Source organism: Athene noctua, chromosome 21 (genome assembly GCF_965140245.1).
Source record: "Athene noctua chromosome 21, bAthNoc1.hap1.1, whole genome shotgun sequence".
Lineage (NCBI taxonomy): Eukaryota > Metazoa > Chordata > Aves > Strigiformes > Strigidae > Athene > Athene noctua.
The window spans coordinates 6,300,790-6,328,427 of NC_134057.1; the positions used below are offsets into that span (position 1 = coordinate 6,300,790).

The 27,638-nt window shown below is 36.3% G+C and overlaps 1 protein-coding gene across 3 annotated transcripts in view; it reads left to right on the plus strand.

Moving 5' to 3' along the window:
* Positions 1 to 27,638, plus strand: part of CTNNA3 (catenin alpha 3) — a 480,821-nt gene that overhangs the window by 262,537 nt on the left and 190,646 nt on the right. For all 3 annotated transcript variants that reach the window (XM_074924433.1, XM_074924432.1, XM_074924434.1), the window contains exons 8-9: positions 21,632 to 21,712; positions 26,913 to 27,065. In XM_074924433.1, coding sequence (XP_074780534.1) covers positions 21,632 to 21,712; positions 26,913 to 27,065 — 234 coding nt within the window. The remainder of the gene's footprint in view (positions 1 to 21,631; positions 21,713 to 26,912; positions 27,066 to 27,638) is intronic.

Genomic DNA, 27,638 nt, shown 5'->3' on the forward strand with positions numbered 1-27,638 from the left:
TGCATAAATAGTTATTTTTAAAGGGATAGGTGTTTCATAAATTGTCGGTGATTTCTCAGTTTAGTCAGAAAATCACAGTATCAGAGTACATGCTTAACACTGTAAGATCCCTGTCACTCACAGGCAGGTTGTCCAGGCTGAGATTAACTGTGTGTCAAGTGTGGAGGCCTCTGACGGTTTTCATGCACCAAGCTGTGCACTGTCAGAAATACCACGGCCCCACTGGAGCTGGAGCCATGATGCTTCTGCAACTCTGGGAGTCGTTTTCTGCCTTCTGGCTTTCCTCTGTGGAGATCTAAATGGAGAATTGTTGTGGTCATCCGGATGTAACACTCAGGTCAGTGTCAGACACATGTTTTCAAGTTACATAATGACCTTTGCATGCCCCCCTCTCCCCCCTTATTTTTGAGTTCTCTTATAATTGATATATATTCTGTATAATTCACTTTTCTTTCTCTACTTGGGCTTTCAAACTTCTTTCCCCCTTATTCCAGATAAACTGAGAGTTGGTGGTGTCATATAACAGAAATGTTAATAAGTACTTTTTGCTAATTCTGGATTGGACTGTTTACTTTAAAGGCATTATGCTATGTTATAAATTTCTGCTATTTTCAAAGGAGTGTTTTCATTCTGAAATGAATGCCTGTGGTAAAGCATGGATCTGTAGCCTAACCTGCTCTTTTTGTCTTGGCTTATTTCACTGTGGGGCATAGAGAAAGCATATAAAGTGAAAAATAATTTTTTAAAAAAAGTGAGAGTTATGTAGATCAAAATGCTTGCACACATACATATTCTCTCTCTCCTCCTTTTATTCAGCTTCTATCTTGGTTACAGAGAAAGCTAATGCTGCAAGTTATGTGCTGGAGAGAACGTGATTTAAATGATGTCTCCAAAGATCCTGCACAGAATCTACCCCATGAAAGTTCTGTAAATCCGTGAATGATGAACGCAAAGGTAGACAAGTAGCAATAACCAGAGACTATTAGTCTGAGAAAATCTGGCTATGGAGGAGGTTCAGATAATATCTTTGGTTATTATGAGAAAAAGGAGGCCTGAAGTTGATGTGTATATGGAAAGAAGATGTAAGGAAGATTCTCAAGCAGAATTGTCCTGAAGCAAATACAATCCAGAAAAGGATTTGATGTGTGTATAGAAGACGAGTGAAGCCTATAGCAAGTTGCACTATTACAAGCAAGGACTGTGGTGATTTTACCTTCTGCTTTATGGTAAATAATGGTGTTTCTAATTTGTCTCCGTTTTGTTTTCCTTCACGGAGATTTTGATTTCTTCCTCACTCTTATCTTTTCTTGCTCTTGCAGCTGGTGTGCTTTAAATTTCCTGCCACATGAATATTCTTTATGCTAATTTTTTTCTTTGCTTCTTTGTAAAAATCGTTTTCCTGTCCTGTATCCATCTTCTGAGTCTATAAAGAGTGTATTATGCATACGATAAGTAACTATCATATTTATCAAGACAGTCAGAGTTCCCAGTTGTATAATACAATTAAGAGTAAAGTAAAGAGCCCATACAGTGCTCAGAAAGCTCCAGGTAATAACATCTCTAAATAGTTTGTGTTGCTTGTACTAATTTATCCATCAGAAATGTGTTCTCATGGACAATGTTTAGCCAGTTGATTGCACACTGTGTATTCACTCACAGAAGAAAAATCAGGAAGATTGGTACTTGCTGTGGAGTCTCCTAAGTTTCTGATGAATAACATTCTTGTACTAAAAAATATTTTTTCCATTTATATGGAAACAGAACAACCAGGGGATCAGGCTCAGTCAGTACGGGTTTATGAAAGGCAGGTCCTGCTTGACTAACTTAAACTCCTTCTATGACAAGTTGACCCTCTTAGTGGATGATGGAAAGGCTGTGGGTGTTGCCTACCTAGACTTAGTAAAGGCTTTGTCACTGTTTACCACAGCATTCTCCTGGAGAAACTGGCTGCTCATGGCTTGGGCATGTGTACTCTTCACTGGGTAAAAAACCTGGCTGGATGGCCTCACTCAAAGAGTGGTGGCGAATGGACTTTAATCCAGTTGGCCGCTGGTCACAAGTGTTCCCCATGGCTCAGTACTGGGCCCAATTCTATTTAATATCTTTATCAATGATCTGGATGAGGGGATCAAGTTTGCAGATGACACCAAACTGGGCGGGAGTGTTGATCTGCTCGAGGGTAGGGAGGCTCTGCAGAGAGACCTGGACAGGCTGGAGCAATGGGCCGAGGCCAATTGAATGAGATTCAACAAGGCTCAGTACCGGGTCCTGCACTTGGGTCACAACAACCCCGTGCAACGCTCCGGGCTTGGGCAGGAGTGGCTGGAGAGCTGCCCAGCAGGAAAGGACCTGGGGGTGTTGGTCGACAGCCGCCTGAATATGAGCCAGCAGTGTGCCCAGGTGGCCAAGAAGGCCAAGAGCATCCTGGCTTATATCAGAAACAGTGTGGCCAGCAGGACCAGCAAAGTGATTGTCCCCTTGTACTCAGCACTGGTGAGGCCACACCTCGAATACTGGGTTCAGTTTTGGGGCCCTCACTACAGGACAGACACTGAGGTGCTGGAGTGAGTCCAAAGACGGGCAACAAAGCTGGTGAAGGGTCTGGAACACAAGTCTTATGAGGAGCAGCTGAGGGAACTGGGGTTGTTTATCCCGGAGAAAAGGAGGCTGAAGGGACACCTTATCATTCTCTGCAACTACCTGGAAGGTGAGTGTTAGTCTCTTCTCCCAAGCAGCAAGTGATAGTACGAGAAGAAATGGCCTCAAGTTGCAGCAGGGGAGGTTTAGATAAGATATTAGGAAAAATTTCTTCAGTGAAAATGTTGTCAAGCACTGGGACAGGCTGTCCAGGGAAGCAGTGCAGTCACCACCCCTGGAGGTATTTAAGATACATAAATATGGTGCTTAGGGACATGGTTTAGTGGTAGACTTGACAGTGTTAGGTTAACAGTCAGACTTGATGATCTTAAAGGTTTTTTCTGACATAAATGATTCTATGATTATATATTTCTCCTGTGGTAGCATCTGGATTTTCATGTTGTGGAGCTCTGCTAGGCACAGTATAAACACATTGATGTTCTCTCCCTTACACTGTCTGGCTTGGGGTGTTCCTGTTACTGGACAGAAGGCTTCTGCCCCCAGGTGCCCAGTCTACATTCTCACCTTTTGCTCTCCGTCTGCCATTGGTACCACTCCGATGTGTAACTCTCCACATAAGGGATTTTTGCTAAGTGATCAGGGCACTTAAAAAAGACTGACCCTAAGTTAGCCCATTCAAGGGCATTCATGTTGCATAGAGACCCAGAGAGGGTTCTGTTTGAGGGGGTCAGACCAGAGAAATTTAAATCGGGCTTTAACTCTTTAGCTAGAGGTATATCTGTATTTGAAGCTGGAGTTCTGCCATGGATGTAAGAATGTGATAAAAACCTATCCAGAAAGCTGTTTCTAGTATAATTATTTGTACTGATTTTGCCAAATATGTATATACACATTGAGGTACTGTCTTCGTTCAGTGTTTACTCTGTGTCTGGCTACATGCTTGTTGGAAAAAATGAGAAAAGACTGCAAACAGAGATAGACTTTGAACTTCATTTCCCATTTCTCTGATCACTAGGGGTAGCTGTTCTTCGGCATTCTCTTTATTGAGAAAGGTACCTTCATCTCTATGTGGATCTGGCAAGAAATTATTAGCTAATATGACACAGATAACAAGCACTGCTGTACTTCTAGGCCATGCCATATGCGGTGTCTATTGGAGTCTGAGTAACTACCTCATGACAAGGTGTAGTTTTCAAAAGCTTTTGACCTACCCAAGTTTTAGCTAAGGTATAAAGAATAAGAGAGACAGAATCTAAACGGGCTATTGTAGCAGAATCTGAAAATGTTTACAGCTTTTATATTGTTAAACTACAAGTGATGCTTAGATACTTGAAAAGCTAAAATAGAGAACTTTTTTTTTTTTTTTTTTTTTTTGTAGCATAGTGTTTTGTGGTTTGCAGACAGGAAATGTATTTTACAAAATTTACCAATATTGATTTGCAATTGAATCAAGTTGTCATCATTGAGCCTCAGGTGAATGAGTTTCTGCAGTTAGCAAAACTGAGTATGAAGGGCTTTAATTTTGTTCTGGTGCATGTCCAAAGGCTGAAGCGATTTTTAGAGTGTGTTGTTAGACCCATGGCAAACGGTCCAAGAAACTTGTGGAGGTTAAATTCTTCATGAGGTCACAGATGGTACCTAGCATCCTTTGTATGAACCACCAGCTTTTAGAGTATCAGTGCTGGTTTCTGTCACTTTGCAGTACGTGTGATAATGAAGGGAATTAATTTAAAAGCATTTTTCAGTTTAGCAACATTTATATTCATTGAAATATAAATTCCAAGAGTGGTACCAATGTTGTCTCTGCTCTAAATAAGTGCATGTGGTGCACACATACAATTTATGGCATTTGCTGTCTTCTTAATCAGTGTGTTGAATCAGACTTTTGTCTCATTTGAATATGGATTAAAAATTAGATCAGTCTTCTCTTGTAACAGTTCAACTGCATTAGGAGTGCATATCGTTATGCAGCAAGGAGTGTGACCCATATTTTGTGAAAGGTGTGATGTAGTCTGTGAGAGTCAGAAGACGCTACTTGAACCGCTTCTGTAACAGCAGACACATATTTGAACAAAAGATTTTGTTTCTTGAATGTCAGTTTCTCTTTAAAAAAATTGGAAAAAACTGCTTGATGAAGCCCTACTCTCCATTGCACATTGCTGCTTAATAAGCCAACAGTAAACTTATTGAAAATTACAGGTATTGTTTTCAGACCTCCTTGTGTTAGGCTTCCCAAGATGCCATTCTGTGATCTGGCTTGTTCATGCTCAACTTTCCATTTTCCATTACTAAATGTATTCCCTAAGTGGGAAGCTGCTCATTTTCTGCCTCAGTCTCCAGAGTCGGTCGATGCCTTCATTTTATAGCAATGTCTCTTCATATCACGCTTGAAGTGGATGAAGAACTAGCTTCTAAGTGATGATGTGTTTTTAAATTCTAATCAGTACTTTATAAATTCAGGGACGGCAGTGTTGCATGGAACAACCTCAGAAATTTGAAATTAGCAAGAACTGGCAATTCCTGTCATTCTCTGCCCTATGTTGAATGTTCTGTTCGATTGATGCTAGATACCCCTCGCTTGATTTTTGTTTCTTCACTGATTTCTGTCATATATCATTTAGAGCCTCTGAGTATACTACTCTTTGGTATTTCAATTATAAATGAATATGAGAGCAAAGTGTTTTTTGTGCTTCTTAGCAACTTGTTTTTATTATCTTTTTTAGTTTTAACAACAGTTGCTTACGGTGTATTTAGGTTTACCAGCTCTTTCAACTTATGCATTGAGCCTTTCTGTTGTGTTGTCTTGTTTTTATTTAGGCTCAGGTTACAGGTAAAATTTAAGAGCATTTATCTTTCAAAATTATATTAGATGCCATTAGGGGATCATTTTTTAGTGGATGGAATTTGTTAAAAGCATAGCACTTCTTTGTATGTTGCACATTTCACAACATTGTGATTGCTAACAAACTAATGTTGAAACAGTTAATAATGTTAATTTTAAAGTGCAACATTTTTAGTAAATGTCATAATTAATATAGAGAGTTATAAGTGTTTAAAGATGTTTTGCATATCATGGGATCTTTGTCTCTTTATTGTATGAGAAATAAGTGGATATTTTTCAGTGTATTTCATTTGGCCTGTTTGATCTACCCTATGCTCATAATTTCTGCTGTCACTTGGGTAGTGATGACTGCTTACTGCAAAAACACTAACAAAGCTGGCATTCTATAAGCATCATTTTTTTTTTAAGCTTTTGTAGAGTATGTATATAGTTATGTATTCTAAACAAAACCTGCACTTAATATTTCTGCAAGTATTGCAACCTCCTATATTGTCCATATATTGTTAGGGACTTTTCAGAGCACACTGCTGTTGTGCAGCTTATAGTGGATTTAGCCGACATGTTTTAAAAACTCTGTTTTGTTCCCGTCTCTATAGCTTCCATCTACCTCATTTTTTTTTTAAAAATGTCACTAATTTAAGAAGAAGAATGCTGGGTTTTAGACGCTTGAAAGTACTGTGAGATTACCACTGATAAATAATGATGATTCAATGAAATCACTGTTTTGTTGGACATCTCAGCTTTTGGGTTTGGCCTTGGTCGGTATGGAATATGTGGAATGATCTTGTTTGACTATGTAATTTACAGCACAAAGTTACTTTTTCCTTTTTTCTTAGAACAAGTTTGGATTGTCTCTTCAGGTCAGTGTAAATCAGACATAGCTCTGTGCCCTGGACCTCTGCCTTCCATCCTCCTCTCTTGCTCACTTAGAGAACACAAGCCGTTGCCCTGAGATGGGATTCCCCCAAAGCAGGAGAATCTTTTAATTGGCACCTGCTCTGCTAACATGGGTTTAATGTCTCTGTAGGCCAGGAGAAGTAGTGTGCAGGGATCATGGCACGTCATTTATTGCCATCTTCTGACTTCAGACACTGGCATGGTTCTCCGTGGCTTTCTTTAAGTGCCGTAGTTTCATTAGGTGGTGCGTGAGGATCCAGGTCTTTCCGAACCTGGATTTAGCAGCAAGATAATCTGGAAGGACTTCGGCTCATCTTACCCAAGTTCCTGCACTCAGCATAGCTTAATGAAGCACCAAGCCTCAAGTCTTTCATAAGAAGAGCCCTCAACTTTGTACTTTTCATTTTTGCTTTGTTTTTGTTTTTTTGTTTTTTTGTTTTTTTGTTTTAATTTCAGTACCCTTGAGTTTAAATTATGTCAGCGTATGTCTGCAGTAGCAGTTTTGTGTTAGTTGAGGTTTTCTGAGTGTAGCAAAAACGTCCCGTATATTTAATTTGCTGTTGTATGGTTGAGCATAAAAGAAGTGTATCAGTCATCTTAAAAAAAAAAAAAAAAAAAAGACGAGCGTGATAGTCCTAAACAACCAAAACCAAGCCCTGGCTCTGCAAACTCATTTCAGTTCCAAGTACCCTTCTTGCTCATGCCTTGTGAGTAGGAAACAGCAGCTCTTCCATGGTTTATAATTTAATTTCTCTTTCCTAATTACAGAACAAACCTTGCCTGGAATATTTGCTTTGCTTTTTCTGCTTAGCTTTCCCATTCTCTTCTTTTATGGTTTTGGTTTTGTTCTTATTAACATTCTTTGCAGATACACTGTCACATCAGATTTGCTCTTTATGTAATATGGTTTACTACAGCATCCATTTTCTCTTATGCTGTCAGCACAATCTGACATAAAGCATTTTCATGTACAATTGCTCTTATATTCTCTTGGATCCATGATCCCATTAATGTGTTTTGTTCAATTATTATTTTAGTTGTTTTTAATATATAATACTGTCATGTGATTGTAGAGGTATTTTGTCTACATTGGAACACATACTTAGTTAAAAACGAACATATGCACCCTTTAATATCACTGAAAGACATTTAAAAGTGTACTTTCAGTGTGCTAAATTTCAGTAGTTTGGTAAGGGAGATATCCACAAACATTTGTTTTTAGGCAGTTCTTGTGGCAGTTTGGAAGTGTAGCACACTGAAGTGTATTTGATATAACAAGTGTATTTTAAAATATATTTCTTTTCATACCAAAGATGATGCCAAAATGAAGTTATACTTTCAGCACTGAGTTTTCCAATGTGTTTTATACTTCCATAAACAGCTGATATTTGAAGTGATCTCACTTTTTTCTCCCCAACAGATAGGGATATACTCTTCAAACTGATTTTAGAACAGGGAGGTAGGGATAATTTTTTGGTGCAACAAGAGTGGAGTGGGAGGGATTACAGAAGAAAGCTTACTTTCTGCCATACTGTTTTGTAGTACAATAGCAAGTATTTTATTACGAAAATAATAAAGTAAGATACATATATCTAATAAATATCAACATTGTCTTCATTCTCAGAATCTCATTCACAATTTTACTGTATGATAAACTCTATTTCCATGGCATTTATTAACATATAACTGTATTTATGTTTCAAATTAATAGAAAATTTGGTTTTCTTTGGTTTGCAATGCTTGAACAGGTGGCTCTCAAATATGGTAAGTTGTCAGGTTAGTCACTCAGTTTTGTGCACTTGCTGTGTTTGGATTTCTATCAGATCAGCATGCAGTATTGTGAGTTTTTTCAGTCCAAAGAGTGTTTCTAAAGTAAACCAGGTACAGTCTGACTTATTGCTATCTGAATTTATATTTGTATATGTATGTGTGAGTACTCTGTGTGTTTGAATAATATATCTGTGTATCATCAAATGCATAGATCTATAGTTAATAGCAACAAAACTCGAAGCAACAGGGAGATGGTGGAATTAAGATTCTTCTTCACACCTATCAGGTCCTATCAGCAGAATGCATATTGGCACCATCTTTAAATGCATGCTTGAATGTTTTCTCCACATGAATGATGTTTCATACACCACACAGAGTCAATGAACAGTCCCTTTCTGAAGTTTTTCAAGTTACTGATGCTTACTATTGGGAGATCTTTGTGTCCAGCTGTTTTCAAGAGGACTAAGTGGATAGCAAGCTGTATCTGCGCCTGCTCGTAAACTGCTGAAAGGTGCCATCCTACAATCATCAGAGCACATTGTAAGAGTCCTCAAAAACTTCTGTGGCTGGGCTGAGATTGCAACTCTAGATGGCTGCTGTGTTGCCACCTGGAGCCCCATCATCACTGTTATTAAATGCTGCAGCATCTTTGTAGAATCGGGAAATGATGTGGCTTTTGGCATGGTGGTGCTACCAGGAGGAATTGCATGAGAAACATCAAAACTATCTGCCAGCTAATAAATGAAAGTGGTACCTGACTGCACCTGTTAGAATATATACAAGGACTGCAAAAAATTAAGACGACTTCCTTGCCAATAAGCGGTTCCTTGAAGTTTGCAATCTGTGCGGACGCTTGACTTCCACCTGTCTTTTCTTATTCTCCTTTACATGCCAGTCACACGGTTGAGAGTTAACTGAATGAGTGGCAGTTACTCAGACCTATGTACACTATCTTGAGGAGCAGTAAGGGGGGTCCGAGAGAAAATGCTCTGTAGATATTATGAAGAAAAGTTTCAAATCTTATGTAGTGGTGTACTTTTAGACTACACGAGCAGACAGCGTATCTTTTAAGACCCTGGTAACAGGTCATTATAAAACAACCTGAATATTTCTTTAATATAAATGCATCTGTCTGAATTTACATGTACATTGCAAATAGTGAACAATATTTACATTTATCCTACTTAACCTGACTTTGTGTATTTTTAACATTCTTTAAACTTCATGTATAATTCAGTAACACACATTTATAGAAAGAGGAGGTTACTCATTAGATTTCATCCATGTTATTTCATTTAATTAATTGAAAGTGAAGGAATGAACATAAATCTTAGAGGAATAAATGTTCTTTGAGCTCTGTGATATTGTTGCATTTATGAAAAAACTCACTTTATTCTATTTCTCTGATTTTAAAATTTTATTTTATAAGCTCCTTTTCTCAGCTTTTTTCCTACTGCATGGTGGCAGTTTACCACCATATCTCTGATATTGTGCCAGTAGAGGCATGCCAAGTGGGTCCAGTGTCTTCAACTGAATGCTTGCCCACTTTCAACACAGCCTTTGCTAGACCCTGGGTTTGTAATTTTTACTGGTCTCTTGATAAGACAGAAGTAGCATACTTTTAAAATATGTTATCCTCCACTAAGACCCTCATTTGAATCTGTTAGGGTTTTTTTGCTTCTGATACGATATGTACAGTCAGCAGAGATAGTCCATGAAACTAGCTGGGTATTCAGACAGCTTGCCTGGTTCTACTTCAACTGAGATAACCGGTGTCATTACAAAATGCTGTCACCAGATTGCAACCATTGATTTCTCTTTTACAGAGCATTTATGTTACCCATTGCTTCATTATGTGTGGCTCTCTAAAAGCATGAAGACTACTCTTAAAATCAATAGTCTATACCTCCACAGGGTATATTCCTCTTGACCTTTGAACTTCATCAGTCTGCGTGACTCTTACCTTCTCTAGCCATTTCACAATGCTTCCTGTATCTTTTCTTCTGTGTATTAGTAGTCCTTGAGCTTTCTGCTAATATCAAGGACTTTTCATTACCTTTTACTTGATCTTCACTGCTGCCTGTCAGTTAAAAGCTTACTCTGTACAATTAGTAATGCATCAGCACAGGATTTTAACTTACACACATCTCTCTCAAACCTTTAATGAATCTTTTTTCTTCTCCTAGCTTTACCCAACATAATTCCCGGTTACTTTTCTACTGATTCTGTTCTAATTAGATACTTTAATTTCCTTTCCTTTTTCACTATAATCTTTCATAGAGCTGATGACAATTGTATGCGAATGTAGGTTAATTTATACTACACTAATTCTTTGTCTAATTAGGAATGTAAACGGTTAAAAAATGGAGTATGAAAATTGGAAATCTTAATTTAGACAGAAATGCTCTACAAAGTTTAAACTAAAAGTCCTGAAGAAAAAGAACTTTCAACATAAAGTATGATCACTTCATTAGAATGTTAAAAATGTTGCATGCTGAGTTTGAATATTTCCAGAGGTATATATATATATTTTTTTTTTCTGTGTAAAAATAAATAGGGGAAAAACATAGAGAATTTCTGCATAGAACTGCAGAGGAATATGCCCTGAATAGCTGACTTTCTTGATCTTAAGCAGGATTCTGCAGATCTCTGCCCTGTAGGAGACTGTAATTTTCAGTTGTCTTCCCTGCATGCCATCACATACAGCCTCACTTGCTCTGTTTGTTAGCTGCTACATTTAACAAATTGCTTTTTTTTTTTCTCTCATGTAGCATAGAAACACAGGATCTTTAAACCTGTACTGAGAGTTTAATCCAACAGCCACAGTAATGCTCCAGTTTCTCACTGTCCAGATCAATCTGCTAAATAAATGGCTATGCAATGTCCTCTTTCTTGGCAGTCGTCACTGTAAAAGGATCATTCAGGTGCTCTTTTATCAATCTCTTTCAAGTTCTTTCCCCCCTAAGTGCTAACAGCAGAAACTATCTGAAGTAGAATAGATTTTCTCTAGTTAACAATAGTGATTTTTTTTTTTTTTAAATAACATTTGAGTATAAAAAACATTTAGTCATGAGCTTCGGAGAATAACATCTTTGAGTAGTTTCATTATGTTGCTATAAATAATGGTATGTTTTATTTGGGAGTGACTGATAGTACGAAATTCACCTGGTGAACTGATTGCATCAGCTATTATTTGCTCTGACAATCTCCAAAACTTCTTAGGTTGCTACCTCTTATCTTGTAGTCCTCTGTATAGACAAGACATGTATAAAAGATTTCATACAATCTCATATGTCCAGGATGCTGATGAGTATTTAGCTGAAGTATTTGTAAATTTGAGAGCTAATTTTTTAAACCACTTGCCTTATTCTCCCTAAAAGCTGGATTTTCATTCATTGCACATTAAGTGACTTCTAGTCTCCTAGATTCACATATTGCATCACAGTATGGTGTTAAATGAATTGCTCTGGATTAGAAGGGAATTAACTAATACATGCAAAATATAATTACATGCAATTAACAGTTTTTGTCTGTTTGGGGTTTCAGCCTTTAACTTTTATTTAAAAGTATGGCTACGATCAAACCCAAATCCATAATATGCATGTTAGCTTAAATGACCAAACTTTGCCTGGTTTAGGGCTGAAGTCTTTGACAAGTTGCTATTTTCATAAGGTTTCTGTCTGTACATCAAGTTCTGTCATGGTTCCACCCATGTTTGTCTCAGCTTCCTTTATTCCCCACAAATGTTATACAGTATGAGTTGTGTGTAAGTGAAACTAAATGCTTTTTAACAATAATTACAAGTGGAATTTCCTTTGTTTATGGACATGTGCATAGCTGAAATCTCAGATCAATAGAATCAGGGAAATCAATCTTCATTACCCATCCATGGCGATACAAGAGTGTGCTGGTTTTCCATTAAAAGAAATATCACGGCATGTCTGTTCCACAACCGATCATGAATAGGATCATAGGGGTTATCTCAGAAGAATAAATATGTCAACACAGAAAACTTCATAAAGGAAAAAAAGAAATTACCTTCTTAGTTCTACTGTTCTACCTTCCTTATTTCTTCATGTTACTCTTTGATATAATGGGAGTATAAGGAGAAAGTGTGATGTTATTGGATGGTATGGAGTGGCTCTGAGAACCTGAAAAAGTTGGAGGTTTTTTTCGGAAATATATCTGTAATCACTACATATATTTTTTAAAAAGTTTGTGTGTATATATTATATATATATAAAATACTGACTGATTTGAATGCTGTTACACTACTCAAGTTTATTGGAATCTATTTATGTAGTACATGGTGCATTAAAATACTCCATCTAAAACCACAGTAAGATTGTATTTGTTGTCTGGAAAAATGCAGGGTGTGCTTTGCTGCAGAAATACCACTTTAGAACTTGTATTAACTCAGTCTGTCCCTAGGTATGGAAGAATTCAAGTAGCTTAGTGCTGGACATTTTTCCCTGTTTATGATTTCTGTTTAAGACCATAACTTTTTGATTTAGAGTACAGCTAAAACCTTTAAACAATCTGGATGAGAAGGACTGTCTCAGAAACTCTACTATATTTTATTTTGAATTTTCTTCACCCTCTATCCCCTTCCTCCTTCTCATAACAGCATATAATCTCCCAGCAATTTATATGATAGTTCATCATAGCAAAGTTTATGCTGCTGCTGTCAGATGAGTTTTTCTCCAACTAATTTCCTATATTCCTTCTGTAAAACTGCCGGAACACTTTGGTGAATGGTAGATGGATATTCAATTAAAATCTTGTCTACTAGGAATTTAGAAAATTGCTTCTTGGTAAAAAGCAGATTAACCTTAAGTGTGGTTCTTGTTGTCAGTTTGATAGTATGGATATTGCTCTATTTCTAGTTATGTTTGCTTCCCTTCCTGCATCATCACTGAATGACAGTAACATCTGATTAAAAGAAATTTAACTATTTTTAATCCCTGTGATTTTCCAGTACTTTTGAATTTGAAATACAAACCAAAATAAAGTACCACTGGCCTTTATGATTTCTCTATCAAATGTAAAGACTGTCATTTTTCAAATATGAAATACCCATGGCTTCTGATTTTACATTAGAAGTGATCATCAAATTTGCTTTGCAACAGACCAGTTATGACACATTCACTTCCTGTGACTCTTTTCCCCAAATAAGTGGTAGAAAAACATGGCATTTTTTTTTTTTTTTAGGATCAGCTTGGAATCATGCTGAATTTTTCTAATATTGCCAGTGTGAAAAAGTAAGAGAAAAACTGATATATTTGCTGTATATATCAGAAAGAAACAGTCAAAATAGAAAACAGCATAGATTCCTCCTTCCCTTCTTTGGCTTGCTCATAGCTGATTTCAAGAGAATTTAAGATTGTTATTCTCTTCCCAGAAACCACGGGTGCTGCTCTCTCCTTTGAGATACCCTGGCTATCCACCCCAATTTCAGTTGCTTGAAATTAATATTTCAGAGAGTAGATTAGAACATGCAATATTATGCATATTCCAGCAACATAATTCTTTCTGACAGTTCAGGATTACTTAGGATCTGAAAATTTCCGTTTTTTTTTTTTTTTTAAATTAAAGGATTATTCATTCTAAAAATTTTTGTGTTTTTTTTTTGTTTTTTTTTTTTTTTAAGGCTGTTTTATGCATGCTTATTTAGAGTTAAATTTGTTTTGCAGTATTATGAACTAGATGTAATTGAATGCTAAAAGAGAGTTATACTGAGAGGCTTTAAATTCAAGACTTTTCCTGCATATTGATTGAGAAAGGGTAATTCACACAGTGAGGAGAGCCTTCGGTACTCCAATTGATATCGATAGATGTTGAGGTAATTCATTTCTTATGAGGTACTTCACATCTCACAGCATTAGATCCACAGGGAACTGTCTGGGATGGCTTGAAGAGGAAAAAAAGTGACAATCTCATATTGAAGCTGTTGAGGAAAAAAAATCTATAATGAGAAACAGTTCCACATGAAAGATTCCTTATTTGCTCAGTTGCATATGATTTTCCATGCCCCTCTTGTTGGGTTGGGGTTTTTTTGCTTGTTTGTTGGTTTTGTTTTTCTTTTTCCTTGGCTTTTTCCTCCCCCACCCTCATTTTAAAAATACTTACTATTTTTTCTCAGAAATAGGTTTTCTTGAGTCAGGTGCCTTTAAAAAAAGTGCACTAGGCTTGGATTATTAGAGTAGGGAATCTGTGTTACTGTGTAAAAATAGTGATTTTTTTCCTTAAAATACTCATGAGTTAAACATTCTTTGTGCTTCCTATATTAACAAAGAAAAGTAATAAATATACTTGTAATTTAATTTTCTTTTGTAGGATTTTGATATACAGTAAAAATATGCTTTGAAATGCTGTATGAAAAGGGTTGGGAGCTTTTGCCTTTTCAAAGGAATTTTTTTTATTTTAAATGTCAGAAATGTCAAGTTCTGCCTTTACTGTCTTGTCAGAGGATTCCTTGAATAACTTATAAAATGTTAATTTAAGAGATTTCTCAGGCAGTAGTTAACAAGGTGGCACTGCTGTGAATGCTTAAAGATTTTGGGGGAAAAAAAATAAAAAGGAAATGTGCACATAATTGTTCATACACCTAAATAGTCTGATCGTTTCAATGAGGTTATTTGCACAGTAAAAAAGCTATTCCTGTCCATTTCCAGGATGGAGAACAAGAGGTCTTTTAAAAAGTTTGTTTAAAAGAATGAGACATACTTGAAAACTAGAATTGTAAATAGTTGGCTTCCTTTTGTGTTCAATTCTGACACAAACTTGTCCACTGACATCTATAGCTTTGGATAAGACCATAGTTTTGGTTTCTTTAACTAGGCATATGACCTCAACAAGAGATCTTGTTTTGTTACTTGGAAGTTGTACTTTGAGGAGCAAGTTAAAAATTTGGAGCCCAAAATATTGTTTCCATTAATTCTGCATGTAAGGGTCAAATATTCCTAAGGCCTAGTGATATACAAGTTGGTACAAGTACGAAGAGATTCTTAAGAGCATTTAGATTTCTTTGATTTCGCCTTTTGGTTGCAACAGGTTTTGCTCCTGCTGTGCTGGGAAGTGTAGGACTGGGACAAGAAGGCAGTAAGAAAGCAAGCTTGAGAGATCTTTTCTTTATATTGAACAAGGAAGCCAGATACATTTGGGTACAAACCCCAAATCTTGGGTTGATAACCAGACACTTGAGGCTTGATTTTCACGTTCTGGTAATCGTATGCCTATGTTGCCCCAAGAAAAAGGGTCTCTGGGGGACCTAAACCCAGAGAAGTTTCTGTTGCAGTGCAGGGCAGGTTCTGCAGCTACCAGGGGCCGTGCAGGGAGAAGGGTCAGGGAGGAGATTCCCGCCGGGAGCCTGGTGGCAAGCAGATTGACTAGAGTAAGAGCCACTGGCTGGAGAAAGGTTTAGATGATGTGGTTCTAGTTACTTGTTCCTCATGAGACGTCAGAGAGGCAGGTTATCCGTATGGAAATGGCTGTCTCGAGGCCTCGCTTTGGCAAGAACTGTCGAAAAGACAGAGTTTATTGAAACACCGTTGTTCTGGGCCTTCCGTGCTGTGTTACGCTGTTCCTATCATCAGGATGTTTCTGGGCCCTGTTATCATTCCTGTGGTGTGGCTGCTCCAGACTTGGCACTTCCCCCAGGTGTTTCATAGCCAAGCACTCTTGGCTTTCTTCACTCTTTGTGTGACCTACAAGGTGACAAGTCGCTTGCCTTCTCCCAGCAAAGAACCTAAGCAGTGAAATTAGTTTTATTTACTTATTGATGGCTGAAGCACTATGTTAACTAATTTTGGCAGAAGCAAACGACTGTAATCAAGTTGACAAACCTCTTGGCCCTTCTCTTTTAGTTGATATATTTTAATATAAATAAAGACTGCAACAGGATTGCACTGGAGCTTCCCTCATAAAGACTTATGGTTTGGGGTTTGTTTTGAGACAGATGATTGCTGTTGTTTTTACTTTGTTAAATTACATGACAGGATTTGAAAGAGCAGGATTTCTATGAGCTGAATATGTAAAAAAAAAAAAAAAAATTTCTTATTTTTGTCTCTGTACAACAAATCCATGCCTGGAATTTTCCCAAGCAATAGCAACATTGTTTCAACACACACAAAAAATCATGAAATTGCTTTTTATACAAATTTTTTTTTCATCGCTCTCAGGATTTTGCCTAGAATTCAAAACGCCTTTATAATTCAAAAGAGAAAACATTTATAAGCACCATATACTGAAAACTGTTAAATGGTGAATGTTTAATACTAAATTATAACAACAGACTCTATAGGGACTGTAACCTTGTGTATCTTATTTAGGTTGGGTGAGGTTTTGTTATTTTTATTAAGGTAGAATATACACTGCCCTATAATTATTGAATATAGGATTACTGTCAGTCAACACATAGCCTGAAATGATCAGTTATTTAATTAGAGCTCTGACATTTATTAACTAATCATAGTATTGATTGGTGTTTACCTTTTAGCTTGACATTTTTTTGAATATTTCCATAGAGAACGGATTTCAATGAATGTGCTAGTCTTTTTAAAAATAAAATTGTCCTTGGATACATTGAACTAAATCAAAAGATGTTTATCACAGAGTCATGGTACAGCTGCTATAGGCCTTTAAATATGGAAATCTATTTTCAGGGGACCCTTTGAGTACAATATGGATTAAGATTATAAAGGTGTGTTTTTTTAATCATATATGTAGTTTTAAGCATTCCAGTGAAGTATTATTGCTTTGTTTTAACTTCTGTTATTTTAAACCAATATGTAAGCCCAGGAATGCAACATGAACTTATATGTGAATACCCTGAAATATCAGGAATGCCCTGAATCTTAAGCCTGTTTTGTGTGTTTACAAATAACTATTTATAGTGGTGTTTAAGGAAAAAAAGCCAGGATGCCTATCAAAATAAATTACTTGCTGCTTTGTAGTTTCTGCAGTCAATGGCACACACAGACGTGTGTGATATAACAAGGCTTATACTGATGTAGTCTGTTTACAACCTTATACTGCCCAGTACCTGCATATATTTATTCCTTTACAGACAATTTGGCTGAGGAGGACAGTTCTTAAAAATTCAGTGAGGCTCAAGCTCTGCATTTTGTATTCACTACTCCAACATCACTTTTCCTGCACAGGGAAGGCAGATAGATCCTGACCGCTTCTGCTCTTTGCAGTCCAGACTCTAATTCAGCTGTTGTATCTGGGGGCCCTGCAATACTGGCACGGATAGAATCGCCTGACTAATCTCCTGACTGTTTTGTTGCCATAAAAATATTTGAAGGAATCCTTTAGGACTAAAGTAAAATAGTTTTTAAGTTTATAGCTAAGACTCTAGATGTTATGTATTATGGAATTCAAAAGGCATCTGATCTCACCATGGACGTAATAAATTAATATTGCTCCCTTTTACTCCACAGTGTTGAAAAGCTAGAGTCTACAGAGGTGTTCTTGAACATGTAGGGCTACTTTTGAAAAACAATGACTTTATATTTGAAATCTTGACACTGGCTTCAGGTGGATATGTCCAAAATATTCAGGATGCTTCTTGAAGGCCTGTTACAATTTACATTTAAAATTTGTGGGTTTTTAAATGTATTTTAGGGGACTGTTCACAAGACAAAACTTCAACTTACCAAACTAGGTGTCTCTCACCACCCTCTATAGTGAGTAGAGGCTCAGGACCTTCAGAGCTGATGAAAAAGTAATTACTTTCTCTGATGACTATATGGGGACCTCAAGGAGTGCAGCCTTGAAGATTGAAGTAAATCCTTGTGAATACTTTATCACCAGTACATACCCAAATAAACTGACTCCATTTCACTTGGCAAGATCTTGTTTATTTTAGTCCTGCTAATGAGAGTACTTCAATTTTGTGTTGTACCTGAGCTCTTGATTATAGCTAAAGGAGGGGCGTGTTCTTTGATTCACATAATGAATACTAATAGTATTTACTCTTTTAATACCTGTGACTGATTGTATCCTTTTATATATTCTTTTTATATAATTTTTTATAAGTTTAGCCCTTATCTATTAGTCTCAGTATTTGGAGAGTTTAGATGATCTCTTAAGTAGTTTTGCCCAAATCTTCTTTATAATCTACTGATTAGTTTTCAGATAGGAGAGACAGTGCAACTATTAGGTAAAAATTAGGAGCACCTTGGAAGTGTGCCCACCAAAGACTCCACTGGAGACATGTTCCTGAGTCCTGCAGGGTTGGGTAGCTAATGCAAACATATTTGTTTGCATCCATATACCTTGGAGTGCAGAAGGATCTGTAATGCTTGTGAAGGTCATGATCTCCTGCTGATATAAATTAACTCCATTAAAACCAGTGGAGATATGGTGATTTGTTTCAGCTGAGAATCTGCCCCTAGATATGCACTGTTTTAAATGAAAATCTGACAGAAGAGGTTTTCTGCACATGTGGTTTTGAGTCATTCAACTAATATGCTTTGCCAGTGTGTGAAATAGATAGGCCTGTATTATTGGTGATACTCAGCATCTGTCTTGAGGCTATGTCGTGTTAATTAAAAATAAGTTTTCACTTAGTGGAGTATTAATAACCATGTGACTTAATGTTTGTAAAATGTTTTATCTGTTAAAAATGCATTGAAATAGGAGATGGATATTGCTTGTAGTATCTTCACAAGGGAGACATAGCCATTATTACATATGTTTTACAGAATAAAACTGTAAGCTGAGTGCAGAAAAACAGAGAAAGGAGTGAGCTCAACTGCATGATTTTTGAAATCCAGAGCCTAGAATAATGTACATAATTTTCCTAGCCCTTTTCTTAATCCTGTCACCCTGTACAAGAATGAACTATTTCAGGATAGACTTGTTTGTTTTTAAGTACAGCAGTCATGAGAAGAATGTTAATTGACAAGCAGATGCAGAGTATTGCAAATACAGACATGGTAGCTATATGTGTGAAGACAGAGAGTGAAACATCTCTATCTAGTGTAGAGACGTGCAGATCATGTTTAGTTTCACTACTCCATTGTTTTAATATACGCTTTTAAAATATTAAATTAGTATTTTTCGGTTATTAAAAAGTCTAATCATCTAGTGTAGATCTTGAGCTGTTACTGTCACATATTTGAGATGGGAGTCTGCAGAGGAATATAAATTTAACTTAAAGGAGTAACAGCGTTTGAAGGTACTTGGGACCAACGGACAACACCTTACAGAGGCTGGACAACACAGTGCAAGGGCTTTGATGTTTAGGACTACTCCCACAGTAGACTTTATAGTCAGGTGAATTCCTGATTTTGACAGGATATATACAGTTTTGAAATACTTAAATCTTTATAAGAAGGATTTATCCCAACAGTAATGTGGGGTTTTTTGAGTTTTAAATTTCTTTAAGGAAGAGAGTCGGCAGCTCTGAGGTTACCCACATTCTGGGCCTGTCCACATTCTGCAGTCTGAAGCTATATTTTACGGTGTATTTAGTTCTTAGGGAAAAAACAAGGTGAAAAATAACTTCAATTATAGTTAGATTTGCTTTCTTGACATGGACTATTGACAATTATGTTAAGAATTTGCAAATAAAGTATTTTTTGCCTTGTTCACTGTTCAATATTTTTATTCCACTCCCCGAGTGAGATAATTTCATATTAGCTGGCTCAAAGATCTAGGTTTGATTAGAGACAGTTATATTATTAATATTATAAGTTACAGTTACTGGAGAACTTTAAAAAACCCCTAATATTTTACGTTGATTCTGTCGTCTTAGAAAAATAGGTTCCTAAATATAAAGCTTTTAAAGGATGTACCAGTGTGGAACTGCATCTTTGTCACCTAAAAATGCATAGGCATAAGCTGAATTGTATCCACAATGCTTTTACTGGTCCTGTTTACTTAGCAGTTTAAAAAGGATCAATTTTGTTGTCAAGGCTGACAATAGCTTGAGAAACATAGTAGAAGAGTCATTATTTACTTTGGTTCCTATGCAAGCGCTGGTATGAGAAATGGTCACATTACTATGGAATAGAAGGTTAGTACCTGCCTTTAGGGATTCCTTGAAGGTTTCAAGGTGAAGTTCAGACTGTGTTTGATCATCTGTTCCCCATGAAGACTGTAAGCAATTTCAGAAATGGAAAGTGGTAGGAAAAGTTCGAAGTCATCCTGAAGATATAAGCTCAATTTTTTAAAGTAATTGTTCATTTCAGTTGACAGAGAATGTACTAATTATTTCAAGGCATCTATTGCATTACAGATTCATTTTTAAGGTAAAAGTTCCCTCCTGATCATCTCTAGTCTTTGATTTAATATTAAGCATATTGCTCTGTTCATGGATTATTATTTTTTTTTAGCAAGGAAATAACCGTGACTGAAGTATGATGTATTGTATATAACAAGGTTAGACACCTAGGTGCCTACCAAGATAATACTACATTTATTTTTACTAGTATTTATTTTAGTATGATTTACAAAATGAGACAGTCATGTTCATAATATAGACTTCCTAGTGTTCTATAACTGAAGCCCATATATTATGGTCACACAACACCTTGTTTTTAAACGTGTATGAGAATCTGGTCCTTTCCCTGGAAATGTAATGTGTACTGACTTAAGACTTGGTGTAAAGACACTTTCACTGTTTGTGGTTTTTTCCTTTGGGCCAGGGCAGTCAGAGGTAGTAAGTAATGAATGACTGCTTTAGAGAAACAATTCAACAGACATTTTGGATTTTCATATAGCTTATGTACTAACATGAAAAAAAGATTATTTGAAAGAGCTGATAGATACAGAGCTACTACAGTAATATTTTATAGAAAAACTGCCGGGCAGTATGATAAAAGTGTTAACGATACTCCAAATAGCTAATAATGATATAAGCACTTTGTTTAGATAGAAATAAAAAGTTAAGATTTTTTGTAAGTATACAACTGATTTTCTTAAGACCTCTCCAACATCTCAAGAGCTCAGTCTTCTGTTGATGCTGAGAATGAATGCGCCGTTAAATGAAGAAGTTGCCCATTTTTATTGACGGCGTTTGCACTGCAACATCTTGGACATTTTTGAACTCAGCCATTCTGTTTTACAGGAGTAAAATAATGAATGCTGCAGACTAAAGCACTGCTGAACTGCATTGTGGGCATCTAAATTTATAAATTGCTTGTAGAAAGATATTGTAATTTTTCATGTGAATATGGTGATAATGGATTGGCACCAATAATTATATTAATGTTCCATAAGTAACCCTGGACTATAAAAAGAGTATTACAGCAATTCAGAAGATAAAAAGTGTTTAATTTTGTTCCTATATACTGCTAATAAATCATATGTTTTGTTTCAGCAGATTATGCTTAGCATCAGAAATTGGCATTCTGTGAATATTGTGGTACTGGCTCCTGAAACATACTACAATTAAAAAAAATCCTTAAGCATGTATGATTTACCAAATGCTCTGATGAACTGAGGACACAAAGAACATGCTTGCTAAGAGCTCACAAATAACCATTGTTGTGTTTTCTGTCATATTTATTACAGACTGACAAGAAAGAGAGAAGTAATGCCTTGAACGTTGCAATAGATAGTATGTGCAAAAAGACGAGAGACCTCCGCAGACAGGTAAGCAACCTGGGGAACTGAAAAGGTAGAAAAAGGAGGCTTGAAGGACACTTTTCCAATTTTCCATTTTCAGTTTTTGTAGCGTTGCATTTGGAAACTAAAGATTCCTCCTATATTAAAAAAATACTGAAGATAGTTGCACTATTCCACAGTATATATACATACAAATTTTCAAAACGCTGGGGAAAAAAAAACCCAACAAACCCTGCCAAATGGTACTGCTGAATATATGTATGTACATAGGCAAACCCCTGGATGTGTACATGTCTAAATATGTATTTGCTATAGAAATGTATCAGTAATGTACTTTGTATTTTGTATCAGTACTTTGGAAATCAAGATTTGTTTTATTTTAAATAAGCTTGAATTATTATGAGTTGCTGGAACCTTGAAGGGACCACTGGGCCACTGTGTCTAGTTCTTTACAGTTGTGAGAACTCATACAACAGAGAAGGGTCTTTGGAATATGTGGTCCACAGTCCACCCACCCATTTTGTGTCCCAGTATCCTAAAACGAATGTAAGACATGGACTAAAACCCGCTTCAGTGTACTGCAGAAGGCGAGCAGTAGACATCAGCTGTTTACATTCTTTCTCTGCAAGGAACATCTTTGAGATAAATTGCAAATTATGTTTAAAGTATATAACATGCCAGTTTAGAAAAGAGAGCTAGAAAGCCAGTAGTTCTTTCAGCCAGCCTGCCCCAACCAACCATATGGAAATTTATGGCTACACAGAACAAGAGCACAGGCTTCTTCCAGCCTGTCTCTGGCTGTGGCTATTTGTCAACTCTGTGGTGGAAGATTTTCCCTCCCAACTTTGTGTACAGTCTTACAAGCTAGCTTATGCTTCACGAGAACAAATTCCTTCCTTCCTGTCTCTCATAATCAGCCAGGAGAAGCCTTGAAAGATGAGATGAATATAATATAAACATAGTGTTTACAACTAACTAGCTAAACAATTTCTGCTCACATTCCATCAAAAATACGTTCAGTTCAGACACCCGACAACTTGTATCACAAGCTCGGTGTGTCTAGGAATTCCTATTGTGTACTACACTTCCATGAATTAATTAACTCTAGCTTGTAACAGTTTACTGACTCTGTTTAAAATTTGTTAACTAAGTCAGTGTGTGTGTTTCTATAAGCCTTTGGAAAATGCTCAGGCTGAATGTAATCATGCCCAATTTATAGTCAGTCTAGAACAAGTAGTTTTCTTTAACCGGAGTAACTCTCGACATTTTCCACTGGAAGGTATTTATGAGAAATATTTCATTTACTTCCTCCAGTTCCGTGTTCATACATGTGAATTGCATACAAGTTGTTTTAGGAAGAGGGCTAACTGCATGTCTAATTCCTGATCTGGGAAACAGGGAATTGTGAGTTCTGTGCCTGCAGATATTGCAGCTGAGTCTTACTTGCTTTCACTTATGAACATTCATTATTCTGTCTCCCAGCACTTTTACTAGAAACATGATAATTGGCATTTCGTCTACTCTTACAGCTTTTATAATACTTTTTTTTTTTTTTTTTTACCAATACTGTGTGCCATAGCTGGCATTACATTAGGCACTCGCGGTGGATTCGGGGCTATGGTGTGCACAATATACTCTGCTTTCAGTCAATTACTGAGATTGCCTCTGCAAAATTGGGGTTGAATATGAAACCTTATGAAGTTGTATTTTTTTAAACCTCTTCAGTGTAGTGCACAATAAACAAAACCATCATACGAGTGCTGGCCCAGTCACCACCTGATTGTGGGTTATGCCATGAGTGAGCCCCTATGGAGCATCTTTGTAAACCACAGTAAGTAAAGTGAAGGAAGGTTTGTCTCTGACAAGACTTGAAGCAAAAGGAACTATCTCAAAAACAGTGTATTCTGGAAGTTGTAAAAGCCTCTGGCTTTCCGACTGAAATAATTTGTATTCATCTCAGGAACATGGCCAGTACTTGTGGGGAATTTAAACTATTCTATTTTGGTTTTTACTTGTATTGTGCCAGAGATGTGCGTTTAATTTTTGTGTGTGCAGTTTTACCTAGATCACTGCTTCCCTGCCTAGTAGAGCTGTATGAATATTTAGGAAGGAATTGCCTATTCATTCTAAATCCTAATTCTGAGAATTTATCATGCTCAGTTCTTACCTCCCAGTTGTTTCCCAGCGTACTGTGAACGGACTGCACAAATGTTTCTCCTATGGTTGTTCAGCAGTTTTGTTTGTTTTTAATAAATGTTATTCCCAATGATATTCTTATATTTCTATGATGCTTCTTCATCATGGATACTCTTTCTGAACACAAAGGAGATTGCCTTCTTGGCATCCCTTTGAAACAGGAAAGAGAGATCCTTCAATATTTAATCTTCAGTTCTTCCAGGACTTTTGGCAGTTGCAGCCTTGTGAGGCAATAGGCAAATAGAGACGCAAACACAGGTTTTTGTACTCATCAGGATACTGATGTTTAATAGTGTTGTAAACACCTTTTGCAATTTTCTACTCTACCCTCCACTGTTTGTTTTCCACAACCTTATGCACCATGTCTTGTAAAAAACATGTTTCTATGTTATTTTTTAATGCTCTTCGATATCAAAACAAAAACTCTCCATGCTTCCACTTCTGTAACAGTCTGCTCGCAGGGTAAGAATAAGACCTCGCAACTTAAAAATAAAACAATTTGTCAGACATCATCCTCCCTCTGTTTTCCCTCTTCTGATGGTGTCTTTCACTTAAAAAAACGATGAAAATTTTAATTATCTGGTATTGCCTGCTAACACTATGGTGCTGCTCTTTTGTCTGTTTATATGTCTCCATATATGTCGACTTAGCTTTTAGCATTTTGCTCTAGAGGTGACCAGAGTCAGAACAGACTTACTGAGTCATAGAAAAAATGATTGTTATGATTAGGATGAAGAGAAATAGATAGTGCTTCAGATATTCCTCTTCGTCTTTTCCCTTTCTTTGTTCTACATTGTATTTGTTCTTTCTTTAATGCTACACAAGCCATCTTTTAAAAATCTCAGCTTCATGTATTCCTTCGCATAGGTGAAACAGGAGCATAATTTCAAACATGTTTGTATTCAGCAAAGACACAGCATTATCTTTTCTTTTTTTTTTTTTTTTAAAAAAAATGTGTGTTTCACTGTTGAATTGCAGGATAGAGGATTTTTTAAACAAAATAATAATGTTAATTTATATGTGAAAGATAAATTAAACCAAAGAAACCAATAAAAAGCTACAGCAAAGAATTATATGATGAGACAGAAAATTAGGCTGCTGTTTTGAAAATTGGATGCCTCAAGCTCACCACAAATGTGACTAAGGTCATTGCAGTCACTCGCCCTCAAATAATACATTAAGGCTGCGAAACTCCTACAGCCTGGCCGATACAGAACCCAAAAATATTTCTGCTGGAGGTAATAAATCATGGGCCATGGATATGGTTCCACAGATTTTTGTTGCTTATTGTAAATTGAAATCTTAATGTTTAAACTGTGATTCCTCAAAGTCACAATCACATACTTCATTTTAGGGAGGCAAGTATGTCTGTTTTCTTCAGTTGGACTTTTCCAACACAGAAATTTTAACAAGTAATTTGGCAGGACCAGAGATTCAATGTATTTTGTTCCTAGTAGAGAAGCTTTTTATTATCTCTTTTTTTTTTTTTTTTTTTTTAATTCTAGCCTGAATAAAACTGAGAATGTGAACATGATAGTCAAAATACGATTCTGTATTGGAATCCCATAGCCTTTGTCTTTGTAAATTACTTTTGAGAACATACAAAGTATCCAGATAGTATATCCTGATGCAATAATCCACAGTTTGCAGATAGTGTATCTTAATGCAATAATCTACAGGAAGTTAGAAGACAAAAAAAGACATACCAAACGTAAACTTACCTGTATTTTTTTTGAAGATTTGTCTGTCCCCATGTGCCTGGTGAATCAGTGAAAGCTGTCTTTTAGATGGTGAGGCTATCCAAAAGCCCTAGTGTTAGAATTCATATCCAAATCTTGTCTTGATAATCAACAGATTACTATTTCTGCTGTGCATGTTCACTGTCCTACCTGTAATGACAGCAACATTAAAAAGATTGTGGGCTTTTGCATTTTTCTAGTTGTAGGAGTTTTTACTTCTACTGAATTTTCACATAGATACATTGGAGCAAAATGTTAAGTGAAAACACGTCCTTTGGCGACAAGCCCGTCAGCATGTAAGACCTTAAAAGCCTTTTGTGTTCTTTTCTGTTCCATTCAATATCTTTTATATATATTGGAAAATTTTTTTCTTTTGCAGTAGAAAATTCCATGAACTTGATAATTTAGTTGCATTACATGCATTGTTACAATTGGTATATTTCTTGTCGTGTTCTGTGATTAAAATGAACAACTGCCATGTGTAGGTTTATAACATGGAAAATGAAGTAATGTCCCAATGATCAGTTATAAGTTTACGTGAAACCTAATTTAAGGAAGGTACTTTGTAGCAGAATATTACACTTCTTTAATAATTTAAGAATGTCAAGAACAATTAATTTAAATAGAGAAATTTGAACTTCAGACTCATTTATAGTTCTTCTTGCTCTATTAATCTATTATCAGGTGGCATAATCAGAAATCTCATTGATGTAATTACCATGAAGTCTACCATTTTGCTAACTAAACTGTATTGTTAGGTTTTACAAGGTAGAAAATAGTTGGGTAATTTTACAGTCATAAAAACATGATGTAGACTATTTTGTGAGTACAAACGTGTTGGTTTTTTTTTTTTTTATATATTTTTAAATGAAATAGCATTCTCCTGTGGTGTCTGAACTTTGAGACTAGGATTGGTCTAACTGTAATTTTTCATGTGTGGAATCATTTAAGTAGTCTGTTACGTTCATTGAAGAACATGAATATTTGTTTGGCTCCCTTGATTTCAAAAGAACTAGTACATGTTTAAGTATTTTATGTATCTGTACTCACACACACATACAAACATGCATATTTAAGTAGTGGTGTATTAAAATTGTCCCTAAAATTAAATAGAGTTTTCCGTGTAATAGATAAATTGCACCTGCCATAGGTTTCAGCCACAGAATCCTGCAAATAATGCGGGAACAGACTGTGTATGTGTTTATGTTATAAAATACTAATGGACAATAATGATAGTAGATTTTAATAAATAGTCCAATTAGCAGACATTAACATAATGCTTTCTTTTGCAGCTCCGTAAAGCCATTATAGATCACATCTCAGACTCCTTCTTAGATACCACTGTTCCACTTCTAGTTCTCATTGAAGCTGCTAAAAATGGAAGAGATAAAGAAATAAAGGAATATGCTGCTATATTTCGAGAACATACCAGCAGGCTTGTGGAGGTATGTTTGACAAGAGTTGCACTTTTTTGAATATATGGTATAAGTGACTTGCCACTGCATGTTTCCTTTGCTAGCAGATATCGTAAAACAAGCCTGGCATTTCAGGAAAGAATACATAAATGGCCTAGGGTAATAGTAAACATACTCCATTTTTAATATAATGGTATGCAGTAAGATAGTGGGGTTTGTGGTATTGACATTTATATAGTGTCTCATTGCATCAAAGTTAGGTGATGGTGAATTCTAATCTGAGAAATTAGTATAAACCTTTCCAAAATTATATTCCATGGGGTGGTTCCATGGGGACCAAATGGGTGATTTTAAGTCACATTAGCTCAAAGTGGTCAGAGTACTACTGCCCAAACTACGTGAGACACCATATTAGTGTTGTTTGCCAGCTTTCTCACTTTGAAAGTTTATAGTCTGATATGCTGAAGATGAAACGGTGCTCTGACACAGTTTAGAGCCATGAACCCTCTAGCAGACTGAAAGCATGTTGGTGTATATGCTGAATAAGTTCACTCGCATACGTTGTATACTCAGTATTCATTTCCAAAGGATATACTTCTGTAT